The sequence below is a fragment of the Ascidiella aspersa genome, chromosome 8 (genome assembly GCF_963924565.1).
Source record: "Ascidiella aspersa chromosome 8, kaAscAspe10.2, whole genome shotgun sequence".
NCBI classification, from domain to species: domain Eukaryota; kingdom Metazoa; phylum Chordata; class Ascidiacea; order Phlebobranchia; family Ascidiidae; genus Ascidiella; species Ascidiella aspersa.
In genome coordinates, this window is record NC_139454.1 from 15959453 (window position 1) to 15981210 (window position 21758).

Genomic DNA, 21758 nt, shown 5'->3' on the forward strand with positions numbered 1-21758 from the left:
TTTTTTGTTTAACCGCGCAAAATTCAGGTATATTTGGCAAGTTATTGCGCTTGTTAAAGCGGTAATTACGTAACATTGCCGGAACAACGCAAGCAGTTCTTTACGAGTGTCAGGGGGAAACCGGGTGTTTCTAGTTTATTGTATTTTATTCAAATGAGATAAACAGTTAAATACATATACCAAAGACAAATATATCGGGTAAATACTGGGCCTTTTTAGCTTTACTAATCTTATTCAAGATACGTTACAAATCCGTGTATAGTGTAGCCTAGATAAAAATTTGTTTGTGAAATGGGTATTTATTGATCAATAATTTTAAACGATTTAACTCCTTGCCTTTACAAACACAAATAAGTAACTTGGCGGCATGTCCACACATTTAGGTTTTCCTGTTTGGCCTAATAAGCAGTTGTTTATTGTGTAATACCAAAAAACGTAATTTTTTAAAAACTAAAAACAACACAACATTTAGCATGCTTTAGAAAACTTTCATCGGTGGACTCAAATAAACCTGGCAATCCCTAACTTGATGTCTACTGATAACGTATTTATGGTAAAATCTTACCATGAAAATGACGGAAGGCGCGAGAGGATAGAGCAGGTTGGCTTCAGACACGCACATCTCGGCTTCATCGAAACGATTTAGCTCCAGGTAAACCTCGGCAACTTGCAACCACACCTGGCTGTGCACCGTCCACGCAGCTGACAACCTAGCAGAAGATCAAATGTGGTGAAAGTAAAGCCAGTTGGATGTTGATTGCTGCTCCACTGACCAGGATTTGACGACAAAAACGATAAATTGTCCCAATTTCACCTGCTGTATTCGACGGTTTGAAAATTGTTTGGACAGTAAGCGTTTTGTCGTAATTTCGATTAATATGTTCAAAACATTGGTTGAAGTAGAACTAGAGGTCTTTGAGGTCTTAAAACTATGTTTTTTTTGTTCTCTCTATCTCTAAATTGAAATTCATGGTGAATTGCAATTACATTTATGTCAGGTGTAAATTGGGAAAAAAAAGTTTTTTATATTTAATTTAGCATTGTTATACCTTTTCTAGAAAATTTATTAAAACATTCCGGTCTTAAAATGTGGGTGTTGTGTGCGGAAAAAGTAGCACTGGTATACAAAAAGCTTTATTATCAAGTTATTTTCACCTTGGTTGCAAATCAGCATACGACCCGAGATCAGATGCAGCTGTGTCCCATCTGGAGGGTGCCATAGAGTTGGCATAGGTGGAACCTAAAATATTCCATTGGAAATGAACACAATCCGAAACATATGACGAGACGTAACACCTGACTGGAATACTAAAAGCCAATTTGGACTATATAATACATACATACCCGCTTAAAAAACGAAAACAAATTTTAAGACAAAAACTCACCGGCGTCAAGCTCCCCTCCAATTGAGTGATTAATGCTCACTGCATCTCCAGTCATTCGATCGTTCAACGAAGAAGCCCCTCTGCAAAAAAGATAGTTAAATAAGCGATTCGCCCACATATGTGTATGTGTGTTAACAACTGTGATCTAGCCCTACTGAAGCTGCTTTTTTTTGAACGATTATGGCTTACGTATCATGACTTCGAACCTAACTGCAGGCTAGTTGTTTTTCTAGCCTGCCCTGCTTGCATTATTGATCGACAGACTCGGCGAGTCTGCAATGGCTGTTCGGTGTGTTAAATGAGCGATAAATAATTGCGGTTGGTGAAAACAGTGTTAATTAGGGCAGGGGCGCATCCAGAAATTCAAAAAGGGGGCGGGGGTTACGAATTTTCAACTTATGGAATTCCCCGTTTTCAGTCTGACGTTAATGACGTCATTCGTTTACTTTAGGCGAGAAACTAAACCAAGACCGTTTAATATGTGTGATTGATTTTGGTAGATCCATGCACGGGAGTACGCTAAATTACAAGCACGTCTGCCGCCACCTGCAATACTAAACGAAGATCATTTTCCGAGTGTTATTCGATTACCGCAACATCTGCGCCGGGCTGCGTGTCAAGTCAGCATAAAAAGCACGTCTTGTAGACTTACACCAACATTGCATATTTGCGCAGACAGCAAACAAGGAGCTTTTGCTGCGCCTAAACTCAACTTTTTTAGCGAGAAAAAACGAAACCGCTTGATTTATTGTTTTTAATTGTGAAACACACTTGCTGATCAGCCAAACCGAACGAATAACGACAGCGAAAAAAATCCTGCGTTTACGGTCGACCAGACAAAAAACGAAAAACGGCGTTTTGCGTTTGATTTTGGCTTTGCATTAGCTTAGACGCGCGACCTAATTACATTAAAACCATTGCCGATTAGGACGGTGATTAAAACACTGACAAAAACTAACAAAAAACGATAATATCACTAACGAAAGGGGGGGGGGTCCGGACACCCAACCCCACCTGGATACGCCACTGAATTAGGGCCAGCAGACCTATACCTTCTCCCTAGTGGAGACAGGTTGCCACAGGACTGGGTTCAGACCATTACAGACTTGTTTAGCCATTCTCGGCCTCCTTTTTGGTCAATGGGAAGAAGCCAGCCACAACTCTAACCTTATTTTACTTTACTTTTCCGTTAACCTGCGGTGGAGAAAAAATCATTAAAGTCATATTTTTCTTGGCGGGACAGAACGTTGTGAAACTGACAGTAGTGACAAAACTACGTTGTTATATTTACAAAAGGTATTGAACCTCCAATTAGAAAGGTATTGAACGAATTTTCTGTTTAAGGTAATAAAATACGACGTATTGTTTTTACTTTAGAATGCAAAGGTTTAACCCTAGTAACTTTGTAGATGTAGTTCAACCAGCTTCGATTAACATTGAAATTTGATGATTTGAAGATGAGGGGCAGCGACAGTTCTCATGGTGAAAATCATGAAGCATTGGATGCTAGATGCCAAAAAACGCGTGGAACACGCTAATATTACCAAAACAACTATTTCTTTACTATATAGATATACCAAGTGTTTTCTCAAAAAACTCAAAAGGGACAAGTTTTTTTAGGAAATCAGGGAAAAATAGAGAAATATGTGTCAAGAAAGCATTATCAACTTTAAACGAAGTCCAAACGGTTGTATACTTTGGTCTTAAAATTTAATAGAAGTCAACATCTTGAAATACACCTACTTAAATCAAACAAATTCAATTCAAATACAAAGTATCAGTATGTATACTTTATTTCTAATAAAAGTAAGTGATTTTTTGCCGATGCATAATATAAGCAACTTACAAGTTAGTAACGCCGCTCTTAGCCTGGTTTCCCCAAAGACGAACGATTTCATCACAGCTTCGTAGAGCTTCTTCACGCTCATCCGTTGTAAGTTCAAGCTTGCATTTGGTGGCGAGCAGACTGCATATGAGTGTAATTAATGAACAGTTTAAAGGCTGGTGTTTGTCGACTGATCGAACCGACGGTTACCAATTAACCCAGGGGTGCACAACCTGTGGCCTTAAATAATTGCTTATGCAGCCGATTATACATGTTGGATAAAACACAAGTGTTGGCGGCTGTAGGTTGCTACAAACATTTTGTCCAATTAATATGCGGAAATTTTGCTTTTGAAACAAGTACAAATGATATGTTATAGGCCAGGCAGATATCAGCCTCCAGTTGCTGGCTAAGATCATTGTAGGGAAGCGGGGTGAACAGATTTATGGCACAAGGCACAAAAGCTTTATGGCGCTATTCATCCTTAAGGCGTCGTTTATCATTGTAACCTTTTGCTATGAATCAACCGCCAATTTGGTATCAGGCCATGATACACCCTAGTAACGGACTAATACTGATACTATAAATTGACATCGGGATCCCGCCTCTGATGTTTATAAGGCCGGTAAAAGCTAAAATATTAGGTTATGCAATGTGCAATTTTGATCTAACCCCACTATGAGGAATACTGGGACGCTCCATTGGCCATTATCGATCGGAATCAATCCGCTTACCGGAGATTACCAGGATACATCAACAAGGCGGATCGCAGCGTGCTTTTTGCTTCGGCATGTTGTCTGCGCGAGATTTGGAGCAAAGCCAAAAGATGCAGAGAATCAAGATCTTCGGGGTTTGAGTCCAAAGCTTGATGAACCTGAAAAATATCACACCCTTTTTCATTAAACATAAGAACCCCCGACACATAAAAAATTGACTTTTCTGCATTCTAAGAACAAAAACTAAAAAAATGGTAGAAACCAAAAAAATTTGCTTTTAGACTAAAACAGTAAAGCGTATTACGTTAAGCGAAATAGTATTTTCAATAAATCGTGAATCATGTGATTATCAACAATCGTTTAACAGTAGTAAAAGCGAGACGAAGGGGCGTATGCAGATTATAAATATAGTAAAACAGCTATGCCGAAACGTTTACTAAATCTATTTTCATTTACATTCTTTCCAAATTTGTTTATGCTCCACATTGCTCTCCGGCGGATTTGTGCTCACCTTTTTAAACGCTTGTGCTATTTTTCTGGAGCGAGCAAGTTCAATGGCGAGAAAAAGGCAAGGTTTGTGATTATCCGGATCAGCCGAATGAGCCCTGATTCAACACAAAAACGAGACAATTTTTTGTGAAATAAAACGCGCTAATAAATATATGTAATATAAGTAAGTAAGCTTTAAATTATGCAACTGATAATATTTTTATTCCGTATATAAAGCAAAGATTTCACCTATGTTTATTGGATTTTAACGATACTCAATAATGTTAGGTGGAGTAAGAATCATTTGGCTGCGGGTCGACATAACGCCGTCTCAACATTGTCCAATAGATTTGACAATTAAACAACCTACTTACATTGAGAAAGCTTCCACGGCTTTCATTCGCAACTCGCAGCGCTCGGTGCCAGATAAACCTGCAGAAAGTTAAAAAACAAAACAAAATAAGAAAAAATATATAAAAGTTTGTTTAAGGAGTAGATTAGGCTGTGTTACAGATCATCACTTGGGCGGAAGACCTAATGTTTTAGAAATGTTAGCGAAGCTTTAGGTATGGTTAAACATATTAATCGCTAGATTTTAACAAAATTGCGTGCGCGGAAAGAGGTGTCTAAATCAGGTGGCGCTGTTGTTTGTACATTCACTAGCCTTGCAAAACGGTACTTCCACCAGGACAACGTAAAAATAAAAGGAACTATCTAGGCCAGGGCATGCCACTGCAGTGCTTCCCAAACATTTTTACAGTGCGACTAAAAATTTTTGTGAAACATTCTCGCTACCCAAGACACAAATAGCATGAAATAAGTTTGTTTTTACTGAATTTAGTCAACTTTAGCAAACAGTAAAAAACAGTTTATCGGGGACTGGGGTTAACTCCAAAATAATATATCTCCACTGACTTTTTTTAGAGATGACTTGACAAAGTTAAGTCATAACACAATTATTCTTAAAAAGCTTGCTGTTTTCGAGCCACCTCGTACGCAAAATGTATATAAATGCAGTCCAAAAACGCGTTCATATAATTAAAATTGATTTTAAAGGATAGGCACATCATTCGCATAAAATAGATAAGAATAATTTAAAATACCGGCATTCTTTTAGGCGGAATAAATTCCTTAAAAAAACTTTTAACGTTTTGTATTTACTTAGTAGAAGCTGTCAAAAATGTGGTTTTGGGAGCCATGGCCTGGTGACCTGGCCCCCACCACTGGATCAGCCCCTGTCCACAGAACTTTTTAACTATATACCTACAAGATAGTTCTGTAACCAACTACATTTGTATTTTGGGCTAATACGAGATTTATTAAAGGAAGTGATTTTAATACCACCAAAGCTGCTTATGGGGAATAATTTAGTCTATATGATGAGAGTTTGCACAAGATGAACTTGAATGAAATGAATGAAACAGTCCATTTTTACCAGATTCGAATCGTAACTAGGCAATTCTTTTTTGTCCTTCGCGACCAATATTTCGGAAATTGCTGATCTAGAGGCACAAGCTTTAGTGAGAGGCGGAAAATATAGCCAGTCTAATAGCACCAGACGCATACAATCGCAAATGCAAGTGGACAGCGTGAAACAATAGTACTTACTTTGCGATGCCTTGTTGGAAGCCCCAATACCCAGAGATAGATAAACAGCGCATTTTAAGCTGTCGTCCTCTACTTCTGCTTCAGCATTGTTCCGAAGAGTGGCGACGGCCAGCTCGCTGTAGCGAAGTCCACGATCGTAGTCGGGTGGACGTAAATGCTGGTAGCACGCTTTAGCGGCAAGAAGGTTGGGCAGCAGGTTATCCTGCTCGATGCGAGAGCACTCAGCGAAGCTCTGGATGGCACGTTCTGTCTGTTTACGGCAATGCACAAAATTACTAGCAAAATAGGCAGATTTTGAAATATTTGAAAGACTAACACTTAGACAAGCCCCTGATGAGTGACTTTTACCAACAGTGTGCATCAGACGTTTTCCGTTAAACCACTGCGCAACCTAAAAAGTAGTGAAATACGTTGTAAAGCTATCTTTTTTGATATCCAAAGAAATCAGTCCGCACTGTTTAACGACAAACTGTATATTAAACAAGAACAGTGATTTTAACCAGCGTGCGGTTTTCAGGGGTTCGGCACGAACGTTCTCTGAAATATTACCACATCGCCTAGTTAGGAAAAAGATATATCAAGAATTGTATTCAATTTTTTTTAAATTAGGTTCCTTTAGAAACAACAAGTAATTGGTGGTATACTTTTAGTATCGACACTAAATCGGTTGATATGGCCCCGAATAAGGCTTGGTGGTATGTTAATTATCATTCACAGAGACCATAGTTCTTATTGTCTTTACAAAAAATCTTTGTATAGGTTACCTACCTTCCAGGATTGCGTTGTAGTAGTTGTAACAAATTAATATCTGCTACTGCTTGTTAAGTTTATATAAGTTAATGGCAGGGGCGGATCGATCCAGGGGGCAATTTTCAACAAATTATTCGCCAAGAACTTAAAAGTATTTTAAGTATCTGGTGTGAACAACACAATCAGGTCCAAACACTTTAAGTCACATTAATTTTTTTTAACGCACTCATATTTAATCATAACCAATACGCGAATAGCTGTTTCTTTTTTAAATACATTTATTTATTTTTTTTAAAGTCGTTTATTTTGTCCATATAATGAAAAAGGCATTGGAAACTTCACGTTTTTTTAAATTTGAAGTAGTTGTATACATTTATATATACTATGTAGAATGAAAAAACTTATGCAACAGAAAATAAATTCTCATAACACATCAGAAATAAATGATGAAAAATGTACCTTTCCGGCGGCGAAGAGTCCAAGCGCAAACTGCTGCCAGAGATGGAAACGATCAAAAGCATATTTGAGTGCCTTTTCGACGCACTAAATACAACACAAATTATCTTACACTACAAAGTAAAGTCTGAAAAACAGGAATTATAAACGAAGTTCGAAATAACGAAACTGTTTAAAAATGATGAATACCAAATTACATTGAATTAATTACTAGTCAAAATTTTCAAAAACAGTTTTTAACAATTCTATCTTGACTTTCTAATAAAAACATTTTGAGATAAGTAAAAAACAAAATATTTTTGTCATCCCTAAGTTTGCTTATCCTAAATTTAGCAATACCGAAGAAAAAAGTCCAAATTGCCCCAACGGCGCGAGTGCGACGCTCAGAAGGTTGTAGAGAAACTCGGCATTGAGAAGCGTGTTTTCCCGACTGCCGGCGTGTACCGGAGACATGTCCAGCACTGGATCCATGTTCAGCTGGAACAACAAGTCAGCTGTGTTCTGCTTTCACTTTAAAATTTTTCAAAAACTCTGTGGTATTAGGTATGTCTTGGGCTATATAGACCAGCAAAAACCTTTCGAATTGTAGTACGATGCACGACTACTGGGGGTGGAGAAATATTATGTATGTTAAATACAGCAAAAAGTAAGTTTTATTTCGAATTGGTCGACCTATTTTAGGTTGCGTTTTTGCGAAAAAAAAAGCCTTGTACTTGACGTAAAAATTGTCAGATAGAACATTGTTGGGTTCATACTCCGGTTTTGGACTATATTTGCGAGTTTTTACGACCCATTTAGGCTATGTTTAGTCTGAGCAATATGTCATAGTTCAGGGTTTCTTAAAATGGGGGACGCAGAAAAAAAAAGCTTTTTAATATATATTAATATATATTTAGTATCGAATACCTTTTACGGCTATTTTATTTTTTAACTTATTTTATTCCAATCCATTAATATATTTTCCTCAGTACTAAATCTTTCCCATGTTTCTTATAATCAGCTACAGTGTCCATAATGTGTAACAAGACACTAGAGCAGTGGTTCTCAATCGCCGGTCCGCGTGAACTTTCCTGCCGGTCCGCCAAATATATTACAATCTTAAATCTCAACTACAAAATGCAAGACGCTGAAGGCTTGTCCATCAAATTTAGAACTTCGCCAGCTTCGTAATTTGCAACATTGTGGCGTAACATAGAGTTAATGGTTTACTTTGGACTTTATCGTACGACACAATGCAGTGTTGTGCCCAACTGTTTAAAAGTAGGCTACTGATAGTTAAAGTTAAATTTTAGGACCAGTTGCATGTGAAAAACTTTAATAGAACCACGTATAACACGTATGATATCAAAGAGACAGCAGCAAATTGCTCATTGAATTTAAGTTTCCATTCTTTGCTTTTAAGTTGCATACTTTTGTCATATTTGCATTTTGGGTTGATTTTGATTTTTGAAGGTCCACCAGTCCGCAAACTTTGTTTTGAAATTTTACCGGTCCGTAAGATAAAAAAAGGTTGAGAACCACTGCACTAGAGTATACATGCTAAACAGTTATCGAGTTGGTTGTTTTTAAGGCTTAATCAGGGCAAATGCGCAAGACCAGGGCTCAACGCCAAATCTTTTTTATACTTATCCAAACCAAGTAATAAAAAAAACTTACAATTGCTTCTGATATTCGGATAAGTAGAATAGCTTCCTGATCAACAGACATTGGATGAAACTGCCTGCAAAATTGTTAATAATATGATTAGATAGTGAATCTATTACCCTAAAGAGGAAATTATTGGAATCTATTTTAAAAAATTTAAAACAATCCCCATGCAAGTGCTGTTCAGTTGGAACGCTTTTTGACATGCAGAAGGAAATAGTAACCTAATATTTGGCACAACGATTCTATAACAAGTCACTTATATATAGCTCACAATATCACCTATGTTTTGAAATTTAAAAATAAATATAAAAATAGGAAAAATTTGCTAACGCAATTCAAAATAAATAAAACACAATAGATTTCCATCAATAAATTCTATTATCTTAAAATAAAACAAGGTCCTGGAAAGTTATTGAAATGTGTTGTTTGGTGGAAATATATGTGACAAATTAAATTTTCAGTAAGCTGAGAAAACTTTTAAGTAAAATATATTGCTTGATTCCAGGTAAAGTCCCAGTATTAGCAGGTGAACATATAAGTACAACGATCATCTAACAGTGGTAAAATTGATACTTTTACTATTTTAACTACAAAGCTTAAATTTCTACTAAATAAATTTGAAACTGTTAGTAAAACAGAATGCATTTTTTACCTATGGTTAAACAGTCAAAAACACCACACAATATTATATTGGTGATTAATAAACTAAAAGAAGATGCACAGTTTAAGATTAAAGAGTAGCAACATTTCATTAATTTTGCCTTCATCATTGACACCTAGTGAAATGAGTGATAAAATTAAATGAAGAAATGATTTATTTTAACAATATATTAATTTAGTTTTAGGTTGTTTACATTTTTACAAAAACAAACACAGCAATAAGATTGAAATTCTAGATTAGTGATTCCCAACCTTTGCTAACCTGTTGAACCCCAAGTTTTCGCTTAGCCTTTATTTCTTCTTTTTATGTGTGTGTCAATAATCAGGGGAAAATCAAGTTATTTTGTTTTGGGGAGCAGTGGAAGTTTTTAGGGATGACATTACAAAGTTACCTTAAAAACACAGTTTGTTCTCTATCAAACCCCTGGGATACCAAACAGAAAAAAAATAGAAAACAGAAGATCTGCGAATAGCGCATTTTTTGCGGGTAAGTTTGGCCTAACTACACATATGTAATTTTAATGCAAGTAATGGACATGATAAAAACAGATTGAACACCAAATGAAACCATTACTCACGCTCCCCCAAGAATTGCTTGGTGCCTCCCCCGTAGTTTGCAGCTACTAACTACTTAAGAACCACTGGTATGTAGTTTAAGAGTCACACAACATGATTAAATATGCATAATCGCTTATGGGCTGAATATATTGCCTTTGAACAGACAAAAAAGGAGTAAAATTGGGTCTATCATTAACCTATAAACCTAACAAGCAGTAGTAGTTTTAAAACGCAAGTTATTGTTGAAGCTTTGTTGCCTATATAAAGTTGCTACAGTTACTTACAGTTGCAGCAATGTTTGGACAACTTGTCCAATATAAAGACAATGAGAGACTGTTTTTTATGAATGCTATAATTACCAAAGATTTTTTAAGGTTGATATTTTCAACTTTTTTACCGATACCAGTATTTTAGTTAAAGCGGAATTTTAAATATATGCTACAAAAAGTATTTTGTCTTGAGATTTTATTTTGATGGGTTATATTTTTTATATATTGCAGTTTATTGCTTTACACAAAAAATCTAAGACATCACCAAGTTCTAATTTTGTATTTAGATTGGTACAATATATGCCTTGTTGTTTGTTATTTATGCTTTTGGTTATAGTTATAAAAAACTAAATAGATTTCTAAAGGAAAAATCATTAGATAGAGAGTTTGTCATGCTTTGGATCATGCTAATACATATTTTAGTGAATCATTCAATTCTAACAGTGGTCATTTTAACACTAGCACTCAATCATTCCGAACTTAAAAGATGTCATGCTAATGCTTTTGTCTATGCCCCACATGAGGAGCATGCTTGGCTTTACACTAACTTTTCTCCTAAGAAGAACTTTGGTTTAGGTTGGGTAAAAGGGGGACCACCATCACCGAAGCTAAAAGATAAACTTTCTGACTTTTTATCCATTGATGTTGAAAACGAGGTGAACGGGGTAGCTGGGTAATCATCTTGATGATCTGAGCAGTATTCCTTTTTTGAAATTCCTCTTAATAGAACAGTGGCCAGTTTACAGGCAAGAGTCTTTAAAAAATATATATATATATATTAAATAAGGCAAATAACAACAGCACCATGTTTCAACATAACCATATTTTGGGGATATAACAAAATATTACAATGGAATAAAATACACAAATAAACAATTTTACTCTTAGAACATCAACAAATTTTTTGTTTTTACCTGTCTGATATGAAATGTATGGCAATGCAAGAGCTTAAGAGAATGTCTCATAAGGTTGATGCCTTTCCAGCTTTCTCTGTACAAAAATAGCTACTATAAAACAAAACAAGTTTAAAACCTGGTAAGTTGGGACAAAAAATATTTCAAGCAAAAGGCATCATTTGATCGAGGTAACGTTAGGATCAAACGAATTGTATTAGCATTTCAGGTCTTGTGAGTGTTTTATACTGACAGTTTAAAATCCTTGGCATCTGATATTTTACATTAATCAACCCTATATGCAACACTTAAGAGTTTGTATAAAACTATTACTTATTATTGAAATGCAGCATCGCTGCTCTTTGGATTCCATTTTCTATCACAGAACTGATGATTGAATCATCTTCTATATTACCACCTTGTTGAGTAGGATACATCTGAAAGTTATAAAATAAATTTAAAATATTTTTATTTTAAAAAATGAACCATAATTTAATCATTAAATTAAAAAACACAGGAAATAATTTAAAATAAGAGTAACTAAGTCTGAGAACAAAAACAAAAGACAAATTTGTGTTTACCTTAATTTGAATATGTAATATACCACACTATAAATAGGTATATTAGGGTTGTGTACTAAATCATTATCTTTTTAAATTGGTTCTTGATGTTTTAACAGAACCACTTATAGGTCTACTTAAAGCAGTAGTTCTTAAACAGGGGGTGGGGGGTTGTTAGGAGGTGCAAGGCGCAAAGGACCAATGGAAACAGAGACCTAATCATGACAATTGTTTTGGGAACCGGGTAGTTCTATCATGGCGCATTTAACTATAAAATAATTTTGTTATCTTGGATTTTTTACAAATGTTTATTTAAAGCAAACTAAAACTATCAAATAATATTTTGCATAATTTGCCAGTCGTATTTTTTCAAGAGCACCTATCATCTTCCTATGCTTTATAATATTATAAGAAATGCTGGCTGTATAATACAGATTCTACATTAAAGCAATAGTGAAATTTTGAAAAGTTGGTTTTATTATATTTGAAAATTTTTTTTGAATGGAAATAATGTTTTATTAACAAAAAGCCTGTAAGAGTTTTTATTTCATTAAAGCTTACACAATAAAAATAAATTAATAACTGTATTTGTCAAAAACTGAAAAATTGCGGCACTTTGGACAAATTTGATTTTTAAATTTGAAAAGTTTTGGCACAGCCAAGTTGCATCAGGTCGGAGTAAGAAATAAAGCATTTGAAAGTGTGGTAAAACTGCAACTGTTTAGAATAAAAGCCACAAGTCAACACAAATTTTTGGACATAAAGTGGTAGAATCATTTAAGGATATGTTGAAACTACTGAGCCTAATGTCTTCAATTTTGGTTCAATTGGCTCAAGCTTTTGAGATATTTGACATAGAAAATATTTTTAATATTGTTATCTGAAGATATAATAGAGAAGCCTTTGTGTGGTTAGCGCCATTCTGGTATTACAGCGCCTCAATGTTTTTTACAGTGGCTTTAAACTACTCTATACCACATATTCAAGACTTTATTGTTCATCTTGCTGGCCATGCTTGCTATAATACAACTAATAACAGGCTATCAACAAGTTTCAGTTACTGACCAGACATGCAAAAAATGCTGTTGTAACACCATTTGATCAATGTGAGTTTCTAAGAATCTTTTTTGAGTTAAGGACTATTAAACTAAACTGGTCAAGGTTTGCACTTTCCCTATGTTTACCTTAATGGGATTCTTGTTGCAAGTCTAACCAAGGCAGCTCAAATGAAACATTTATAACAGCTTTTCCAGTGGCTTTATAGGGTCTCACAGTTAGCGCAGTTAAACCACAAATTAAAGATTGGGATGCGTATTTTTGTGGAAAAAGTGTGTCAAAGTTCAGCATCATGTTTGTTCTGTATTAAAAGATTGCAGGCCTTCACTTCCTGTTTTCAGAAAGCTATCATATTTTATTGACAAACCAAATTTGACATTTAAAGTCATGTCATCAGATAGAGGCCAACAGTTCCTGTCTGAGCTGTGGACCATCATAGGCCAACATTAAGGTAATCAGCTCCTACGCACGATAGCGTTCAGCCGTCAAGAGAACGGGAGTGCTTTAATCGCAAGTTGACATGGTGTACTCAAATTGGTTGGACAAGTTGCCTTGGGTGTTGCTAGAGACACAAACTGCCCAAAGAAGACTTATAATTATTCATAACAGTTGGTGTGTGGTGCAGCATTGGCAGTTCCCACTTCAACATTTTTACAAGTCTTAGAGGAAGCCTAATAGCTTTTGCCGCAAATATTGTGGTGTCACAGTACAATAGTAACCCTCCTTTGTCTGTCCTCAATGTTGGAGGTCTTTAATAGGCCATTTTTGCCGACAGCTGCAAACCGACTTACATATATTTGACCAAGCCTGTTCTTTTTAATAGAAATAAAAAAAACAATGAACTATACTGGCATAACTATAATTTGTTCAAAATTATAAAAAAATTGGAAACACATAATGCTTATCAAAACCAAGAAAACTATTGAAGTAAGCTAAAATTGGGAGTAATAACCAGAACTTGTTATTTTAATAGTGATGCCATCGAAGCAACCCAAATTTACAATTTTACTGATTTGTAATGACGTCATAAAAATATGACACAGCCAATTACCGTCCAGCAAAGCGTACTTTTATGATGCGTCAAAACCGCTAAGTGTGCAATCCTTAACTTTAGGCAAAAAACTAAAACAAGACTGTGAAATATCTGTGATCGATTTATGGTAGAATCTTGTTGGAACTATTAGCAGCAATGTTTCTTAAGTCGCATGTACGGGACCACGCTAAATTGCAAGCACGTCTCTTGTCACCTGAAGTACTAAACAAAGATTTTTCTGGGTCTTATTATGCCACGATTAGCGCAACATCTGGCCGTGGAGCAGTTTGCCCAATCAGCTAAAATACAAGCTGTGGTTGAGAAAAAATAAGTTGTGTCAATTACACACTAAACATGTGGTCTTAGGATATGCTTATAGAGAATAATTTTCCAGTAGCAATCAAAATAAAATGATTTTGGATTTGCATTAGCTTTAGATGCATGGCCATATTACATTAAAAACATTGCCGCCTGCAACGATAAATAACACCCTGACAAAGACGAACAAAAACGATAATATCACTAGGGAAAAGGAAATTCTGACACCCAAACCATTATTGTGTTGACATGCATACTGGATAATGCAAAAATAATTTTGCTATCAATTGATCTGCAGTATAAGCTAAAAATTAAATTTTATTGTCATCCTATAAGTAAATTACATGGAATAACCTTATATCTGCTAAGCTAGTAACATCATTGCGACTTGTCACTTTTCCGACTACAAAAATGCAAAATACCAATTCTACAGTTATATAACTTCTGTTGAATTTAGGAACTCAAGATGTGGAGTATGCAGACATCATCCCCCAACAAACACACATAGGGTTGTACACCAGTTAGTTATACTACTCCTGTACCATAAAACAGAAGCGCTGCATGGAATTGTTCCATGATGGTTTGTTTGGGTTAAGTTTGGACACCGGTTGTTCCAATAGTCTACCTTCACTGCAAAAATGTATAACAAAATAGTAAGACCCTAGGTGTCTCACCCTTTCTCTTTCCACCAAATATTTAAAGAAGAATTGGGCAGACAGTTCATACAAGTAAGCAGGCGACTTTGTCTTTGAGGTCTTCGATTCGGGCCCTTTTGCTTCTTGTTCAATACACATACCTAAGATAATGATGGTATTTAACCAAGCATACACAGAATACAGAAACATTTAACATGCTTTATATAGCTATATATATTATTTAAATTTGGCAACTAATGAAGCTGTTTGAAAACAAAATACAAAATATGTCTTAAAAATGAAATGACTTTCCCTGTTCTTAATATTTGTGTTAGTTTGTGCTTGGTTTGTTAGTTATAAAGATAACTTGTTTTCTATACAAAATAAAGTGGGGAATAAAGAGGAAGGATAACAACAGATAGTGTTGAACAAAACTGCACACAAGCTACTAAAAAAATTTTTGTCAATAAAACTTATGAAGAAAAAAATGGGCTACAGATTACGTATTTAGACAAGGATTTTTAAAAGGTGTTGCAAAACGTTTTAAAGGACTCCAGGGCTATAAGGGCCACAGTTTGACAACCACTGGTCTTTGGTATTATTCATATCATTCATTTACAGCAGTGGTTCTAGAGGGGTGTTGTGTTGCCTTCGTGGCGACTGTGTAATATTTGCTCAAAAATTAAATCTTAACGGAAAACAATTTAAACATAAAGAGAAGTAAAAAAAAGAACCTGCTGTAAACCAGCTTACATACAAAATAAATGTAAGGTTGGTACAGAGTAAACTAACCTTTTATGGCAAAAGCTTCCGACAGCAATCGTATCATGTATAACGGGGAAGCAGATTGAGAAGTTGCTTCCATATCAAATTTATCATAGCACTTCAGAGCTACTGTTATGTTTCCTTGGGCATAATTCACTTTTCCAAGTAACATTGAACTCTCTTCAGGTACTTTAAACTGTAAACAAGGTTAATGAAAAAGACATAAACCAAATAATTGAATTTGGTATTGAATATATCAGGGCTGCTCAGGCACTTTACGAATTGTCTTACACAAAAACATTTGCTGGTCTTGAAGTCCCAGTGTTTAAAGCTGTAATCAAAATAATGCAACGTTTAAAGCAATATCAAATATTTGTTGTCAGTTTACACAATACACATCATTTAACAACATACAACTCAATGTTATTTTTAACATTATTTTATCAAATTTTAAAAGAAAATTAGAAACTTAAAACATGATCTGTACTCAGTAGAAGTACAAAATGTGAACTTATTATCTAATTCATGTTGCCATATTATATACTTATATACTTCTTTTGTGAAATTAGAGATAAAACACTAAACAAAATTATTTCCGCAGACAAATAAAGTAACAGTAATTTAGGTAGACAAAACATATTATTAAAGGAGGTCATAGAGTAAAAAAACAATATGTAAAAGCTGTTTTTTTAAATCTTATATTTAGTAAAATATTCATGATTCTTGTTTCAAAAAACTGATTACTAAGGCCACCACAAACTATTGACAGAGACAAGCTAAAACATCTTTATATTTGACTAATCATAAGGCTATTAATAATATTGGGTGATTTTATGCATTTCAGTTCACACAACTGCTTTGAATAGCAGTTAAGAATGGCTGTCATTATATGGTATTGAATGAATGAGAGATTCAAGTACACATTACAATTTTAATTGACGTTTCACTTCACAAATTTAAATAACCTGCTGCAAAACTGAACACAGGCGCTTGTAGGTTGTTTTAAGTGGAACAAGGATTTGTTAAGTGCCATTTTCCAAAAAAAAAACAATTCTTACCAAAGATTCCTTGCTTTCCAAGTTGTTAATACTAGACAAGCGATCTTTAATCCCTGTAAGAGACTTTTTAGCAAATTGTATATTGTCTGATGTAAGTTCGTGATTCATCAAATACTGTTCCAACTCGGAATCACATTCAATAAGTTTGACAACTGGGTCTGGAAATAAAGAAATACATAAGACATAAGTACAGGATAGCAAGAAATATCTTACAAACAAAAGTTAGGCAGACAAGTTAGCTAAAATCATTTTTTTACCCTGCTTGACTATAATGCCAGGTGCATAGTTTGCAATTTCCTTAACTGCGTTAAGTTACAAAAGCAACATTCCGTTAAACATGCTGGCCTCAGACAAATGCGCTACAGGGTTACTTAAGGTCAAATTTGGGCCCATATTCAAGGGAGGTTATGTACAGCGTAATTGTCCACTATTGGTTATGGCAATACTAACATTGTATTTTTTGAAGCACATTTGACTGCATAACAGATTACGTCAATCAAAAAAAGTAGAACTGGCATACAACAATATTTTAACAAACAGGACCTTATTGTTGAGGAGTTGATTGTTTAGTGTTGCACTATATTGGCAAAATATTAAGTTTGGGCAACAACCTGGACATGTATTATGTACTACTTACATAACTGCTTTAAATAACAGTGGTTAAGCATGTTAAACATTTGGGAATTGGGAGATTATTTTTTATTACAATATACACATAAATTAGCAAATTGTTGGATGTATTCCTGTGACTGTCGGCACTGTAGGGTATATTAATATTAATACCCCAAACAAAATCAAGGCTAAATTTAATAAAAATATATTAGGATTCAATGTTTCTGGATTCGTTAGAAAACCTGCGTTCTTTTAGGTCCTCAGCCCTACAAAGTTACAGATTGGTTTGTTAAAACATTACACAATAATAAAAAAGTACACTCAACTCATTTAAAAAAAAACATACAATACTGCTACCTGAAGATCCGTATTTGGTTGAAATCAGTTTAAGGGATTCACTTAACTTGTCCAAACTTCTCTCATTGCGATATTTCAAAACTTCAGACTCCAATTTGTGTCTTTTACTCATTCTTGTTTTGAAATTTAAAACACTTTTATATAGGAAATATAGGAAAACTGTGTAACAAGTTAAAACAAGAGTTATGTTTGTCAGCTTTGACTCGCCTGACAACCAAGTAAATTATGGTTATTATCAGATCTAGCAGCAGATTCAATTTGGTAATCTGCTGCAAATAATGTTTAGCAGTAACATAAGGACAATTATGGTGTGAAAGTTGCCTAACAACAAACTACAGGTTGTTAAGCTAGAGCAGTGGTTCCTAACCTGTGGTAGACATACGACTATAGCAGTGGTTCTCAAACTTTTTTAAAAAAATTACGCAATGGAGCCCTAGGATTTTTTAAAATTGCTCATGATCCTCTTAAAAATATACACAAATAAACACAAATACGTTTTTAATAGTATCGATGGCACATGTACAATTCCTTTTTTGCTATTAGCACGGCTATGTTTGGTTCTGTTTTGGACAACGCAACCCTCATATCGTGAATCGCATCCACCCGGTTTCTAGCTTTTGGATTGATGGAAAAGAGGGCCGAAAATGCAGATTAACACTTGTATGTTATTGACACGACGCACTATGATGTCACAATGCACAATTCAACTCAAAGCATGCAATCACGTGAATGAACAAATAATCGTAGCTTGTGATAACGATTAACGAGTGCAAATACGTTTTAACTACGTTAACGTAATGTCACTTTGCGCGTATAGGTCGAGCCGGAGTTTTGCTTTCTTTCTTTTGTCCCACAATTAGACCTATGTACAGCATAGTCATTATTATTGTGTTTGTTAAGCTTTGTTTGGAAAAGTAAGTTGTCTGAAAATTTTATTGCACAAAATATTTTCTTCTTTAGGGTCGTCAGGTTGACTTTTTGTTAGGTGCTTAGCGGTCGAAAAAAAATTGTTTCGCGCACCCTAAAAGGATGGGAATGCAAGCATCTTTCAGGTCTTATTCATGCGAATTTAAGGAAAATCAATACAGGGGTAATCATTATTGTTATTTTGCAGCAGCAATAAGAAAAATTTTCCTTTTTCCAAATATAATCTAAAAAAAACCTAAAATTTGCTTCTAGCGTTGGACTGCTGGAAGCAAGCTTTTTACTCATATTACAGATATGATAAACATAAGTGAAGTTGTGCAAAATAATTTCATTTAAAATCAAGTAGTACCCAACAGTAGTAAAAAGTCACATACTAGTACCTGACCAGTAAAGGTGAGTACCACTGGTTTAGAGGAAGGATGTACACTAGTGGAAAAATAGGTACTTGCAAACTTGCAAAAAACTTTAGGCAAAACACAATGTTACTGCTAAAATTTCACAGATTTAATAACATAACTTCTTAAAGTTGTGTGGCTCTAAATCAATTACTTGAGTAAAATAAAATACTATTGGCAGTAACTTAAATTTATTTGCACAATTTTATGCTACTTAACACTAACAGCTCCCAGGTTGGAAAGTAAGGTTTATCCCTTGTTGCCTGCTCAGCCGGGGCCATAGCCATGCATTTCATAAAAAATTGCTTTAAATTCAATCAGCTGTTAAAAGTTACTCAAGCTACAATACTTTGGTTGCGCTAATGGTTTTCACTAGTATAGTACCTGATTTTCAGCCATGTCCATTTTTAAAAAATATTATGACAGCCTCACAAATTTTAGTAAAAATACTATTTCAGCCTACATTTTTAAGCTGCAAAATTGTCTCTCCCACGCAATATTCAAAGTTTCCAATCTGAAACAGCTCTTCTCGCAATTGTCAAATGATCTGGGTTACACACTATTATCAATTTGGAAAAAAATTTGACACCAATATCTATATTTCTTAATTTTGCATTTTTTTAAATTTAATTAACGTAGTAGCCATCTTTCCGTTCTGGCAATAGAGTATGAACTGTTTTCTTCATGCTGGTATATGAAACACTATTTTTGTGCAGTTGTATACTAAAAAGTTTGTTTGATATTACGGCAACATTTTGACCATGGATAAAAAAAAGTTAAAAAATAAATAAAATAAGTACAAAAAGTTCAATTGACTTGTTTACTTTTGTCCTCATAACACTTATTATAGTCGAAATGTTGGTTTGGAAAAAAAAACTATTAAACAAAAAACATTGTATATTTGATACTCCACTAAACTACTGCCTACAATGATATTGCACATTTGAGATGCATAAGTAAAATGAATTTGTGCGCTTGTCATTAAGTTAGTCCTAAAATTTTGGGTACTGGTGTAGAAGTCTGTCACATTTTCATCCTGGAGTTTAAATTGCTAACATTATTTGGGTTAGAGTGCGAGTTCGCCTTTGGGTTCGGGTGGATTCAGTTTAATAATTATTATATTCATTCTCCCAGATTTATTTCTTCCTTGCAATTCCAAATGTAACTCATTTTGTTTATGTAAAAATAGGTGGGATTCTAGACCAGCCAGTGCATTACAAATTCTGTAATACATTAAAATAGACAAAATTACTACGGAAAACCGTAGAAAGTAACAAAATTGATCTAAAACCGATTCATAACGTTCCAGTTCGGTTCCGGTTTGGTTCCGCTTCGACTCCCTGCTGCAAAGTACGTCACGAAAAACGTATTCAAAATGTTTGGCATATATTTTTTAATATTTTTTTATTTTCGGCAATGTAATAAAACTTGCAAGAAATTTAAAATAAATGCTGGTATACCAAAAAAATCTTAGCTCGCCAGTTGTGCCTTCACTTAAAAAGGTTAACAAACACTCAAACAGATTCACTTCAAATGTTATCGCATTCCCTCAAAGCAGGGGTGGGCAACATACGGCCCGCAACGGGATTTTGAGCAGCCCGCAGACAGTTTCCGGTTATGGCCCGCGGCCACATTCTGCCACACATAATAGTGATTGCTTTTCAGCTAAAAAAAAACAAGCATTAGGTAGATCCCCAGCATAGATAAAACTGTCTGTTCCGCTTAGTTGAGCATATAAGACACCATATAATTTCGTATAAGGCAGTAGGATTAATATGGATCCTCGCTCCTAAGGCGATGTTATATAGTATTGCCGACTACTAGTTGTACTGTTAGCTTGCTTATTTTTTTCCATAACAGAAGGTCGCAGAATGTAAGGGAAGCCAAGGGACCAGATAAGGTAGTTTTAGCCTCGCCGAGAGACAGGACGGCACTTTGACGAAGAGATGCAGAGCATATAGGCAAACACGGGAAGAAGGCCATTAATAGAATATGACACAAATATCGTTTAAATTAATGTGGAGGATACTTTCCACAAAGAGCTTAATTGAAATGACAGCGGACAAAGTTGCGCGAGTGAATTCGAACGGGAATCCCCATCTCGACCATTTTCGACCAACATAAATCGCTTCTCGCGCGCGTCGACATTTGTGAGGTCACAAACGACGGAAATGTTGTGTGTTCTTGGTAGTATATATGATTTAGTTCTATTTATTTAGTATTTGTTTTTGTAGTATTTAGGTAAATTACCACGTTGAGCTATAGGCTACAATTTATTTTTTTAAATTTATGTTGTAGGCCTACCCCTGAAAGTGAACTTAACTTCTTAATATGATTATGAAGGCTGCGCAAAATCGGAAAGGGCGTTCAATCTTAGTAACGTGTTTTTTATCTATATTTTTTGGTTGATACTTATAATGTTTTATAGGCTACTCTTCGTAGCGCTGATTCCTAACTTGGGTCTTGCGAAAGTGTTTATGGAAATATTTCCAGGGTGTTATTTGATGGTAGTAGAGTTTTTATATGTTGTTTGTTTTGAACATCCTTAACAAGGCATACTAAAGAATGTAGATTAGATTTATTGAGACCATAAAACTGTTAGCAGGGATGGATCCAGGGGGAACACTTGACAATGTCCCAGAAACTATATTTTTTAACTACAAAACTTTTTCGCACTCTGCGCGAATCTCGACTATGTTTACAATATGTTCTAGCGCATTTTTAAAACTAACATTTTTGCGTTTTAGTCAAAATGCGACGTGCAGCTTATCGCACTCTCCAAAAAG

The 21758-nt window shown here is 34.9% G+C and overlaps 1 protein-coding gene across 3 annotated transcripts in view; it reads right to left on the minus strand.

Annotated features, from left to right (window-relative positions):
* The window catches only part of LOC146136315 (tetratricopeptide repeat protein 7B-like), a 29516-nt gene extending 11712 nt beyond the window's left edge, over positions 1–17804 (minus strand). For 2 of the 3 annotated variants that reach the window (XM_083395469.1, XM_083395468.1), the window contains exons 1-18: positions 17651–17804; positions 16682–16839; positions 15651–15819; positions 14898–15019; positions 11590–11693; positions 11278–11353; positions 10912–11117; positions 8886–8949; positions 7569–7706; positions 7233–7316; positions 6024–6273; positions 4790–4847; positions 4438–4531; positions 3945–4084; positions 3232–3351; positions 1386–1465; positions 1156–1240; positions 566–710 (exon numbers count right to left, since the gene is read on the minus strand). In XM_083395469.1, coding sequence (XP_083251595.1) covers positions 566–710; positions 1156–1240; positions 1386–1465; positions 3232–3351; positions 3945–4084; positions 4438–4531; positions 4790–4847; positions 6024–6273; positions 7233–7316; positions 7569–7706; positions 8886–8949; positions 10912–11117; positions 11278–11353; positions 11590–11693; positions 14898–15019; positions 15651–15819; positions 16682–16839; positions 17651–17762 — 2205 coding nt within the window. In that variant the 5' untranslated portion in view covers positions 17763–17804. The remainder of the gene's footprint in view (positions 1–565; positions 711–1155; positions 1241–1385; positions 1466–3231; positions 3352–3944; positions 4085–4437; positions 4532–4789; positions 4848–6023; positions 6274–7232; positions 7317–7568; positions 7707–8885; positions 8950–10911; positions 11118–11277; positions 11354–11589; positions 11694–14897; positions 15020–15650; positions 15820–16681; positions 16840–17650) is intronic. The other variant, XM_083395470.1, reaches the window with a different exon arrangement.
* Between the last annotated feature and the right edge of the window lie 3954 nt (positions 17805–21758).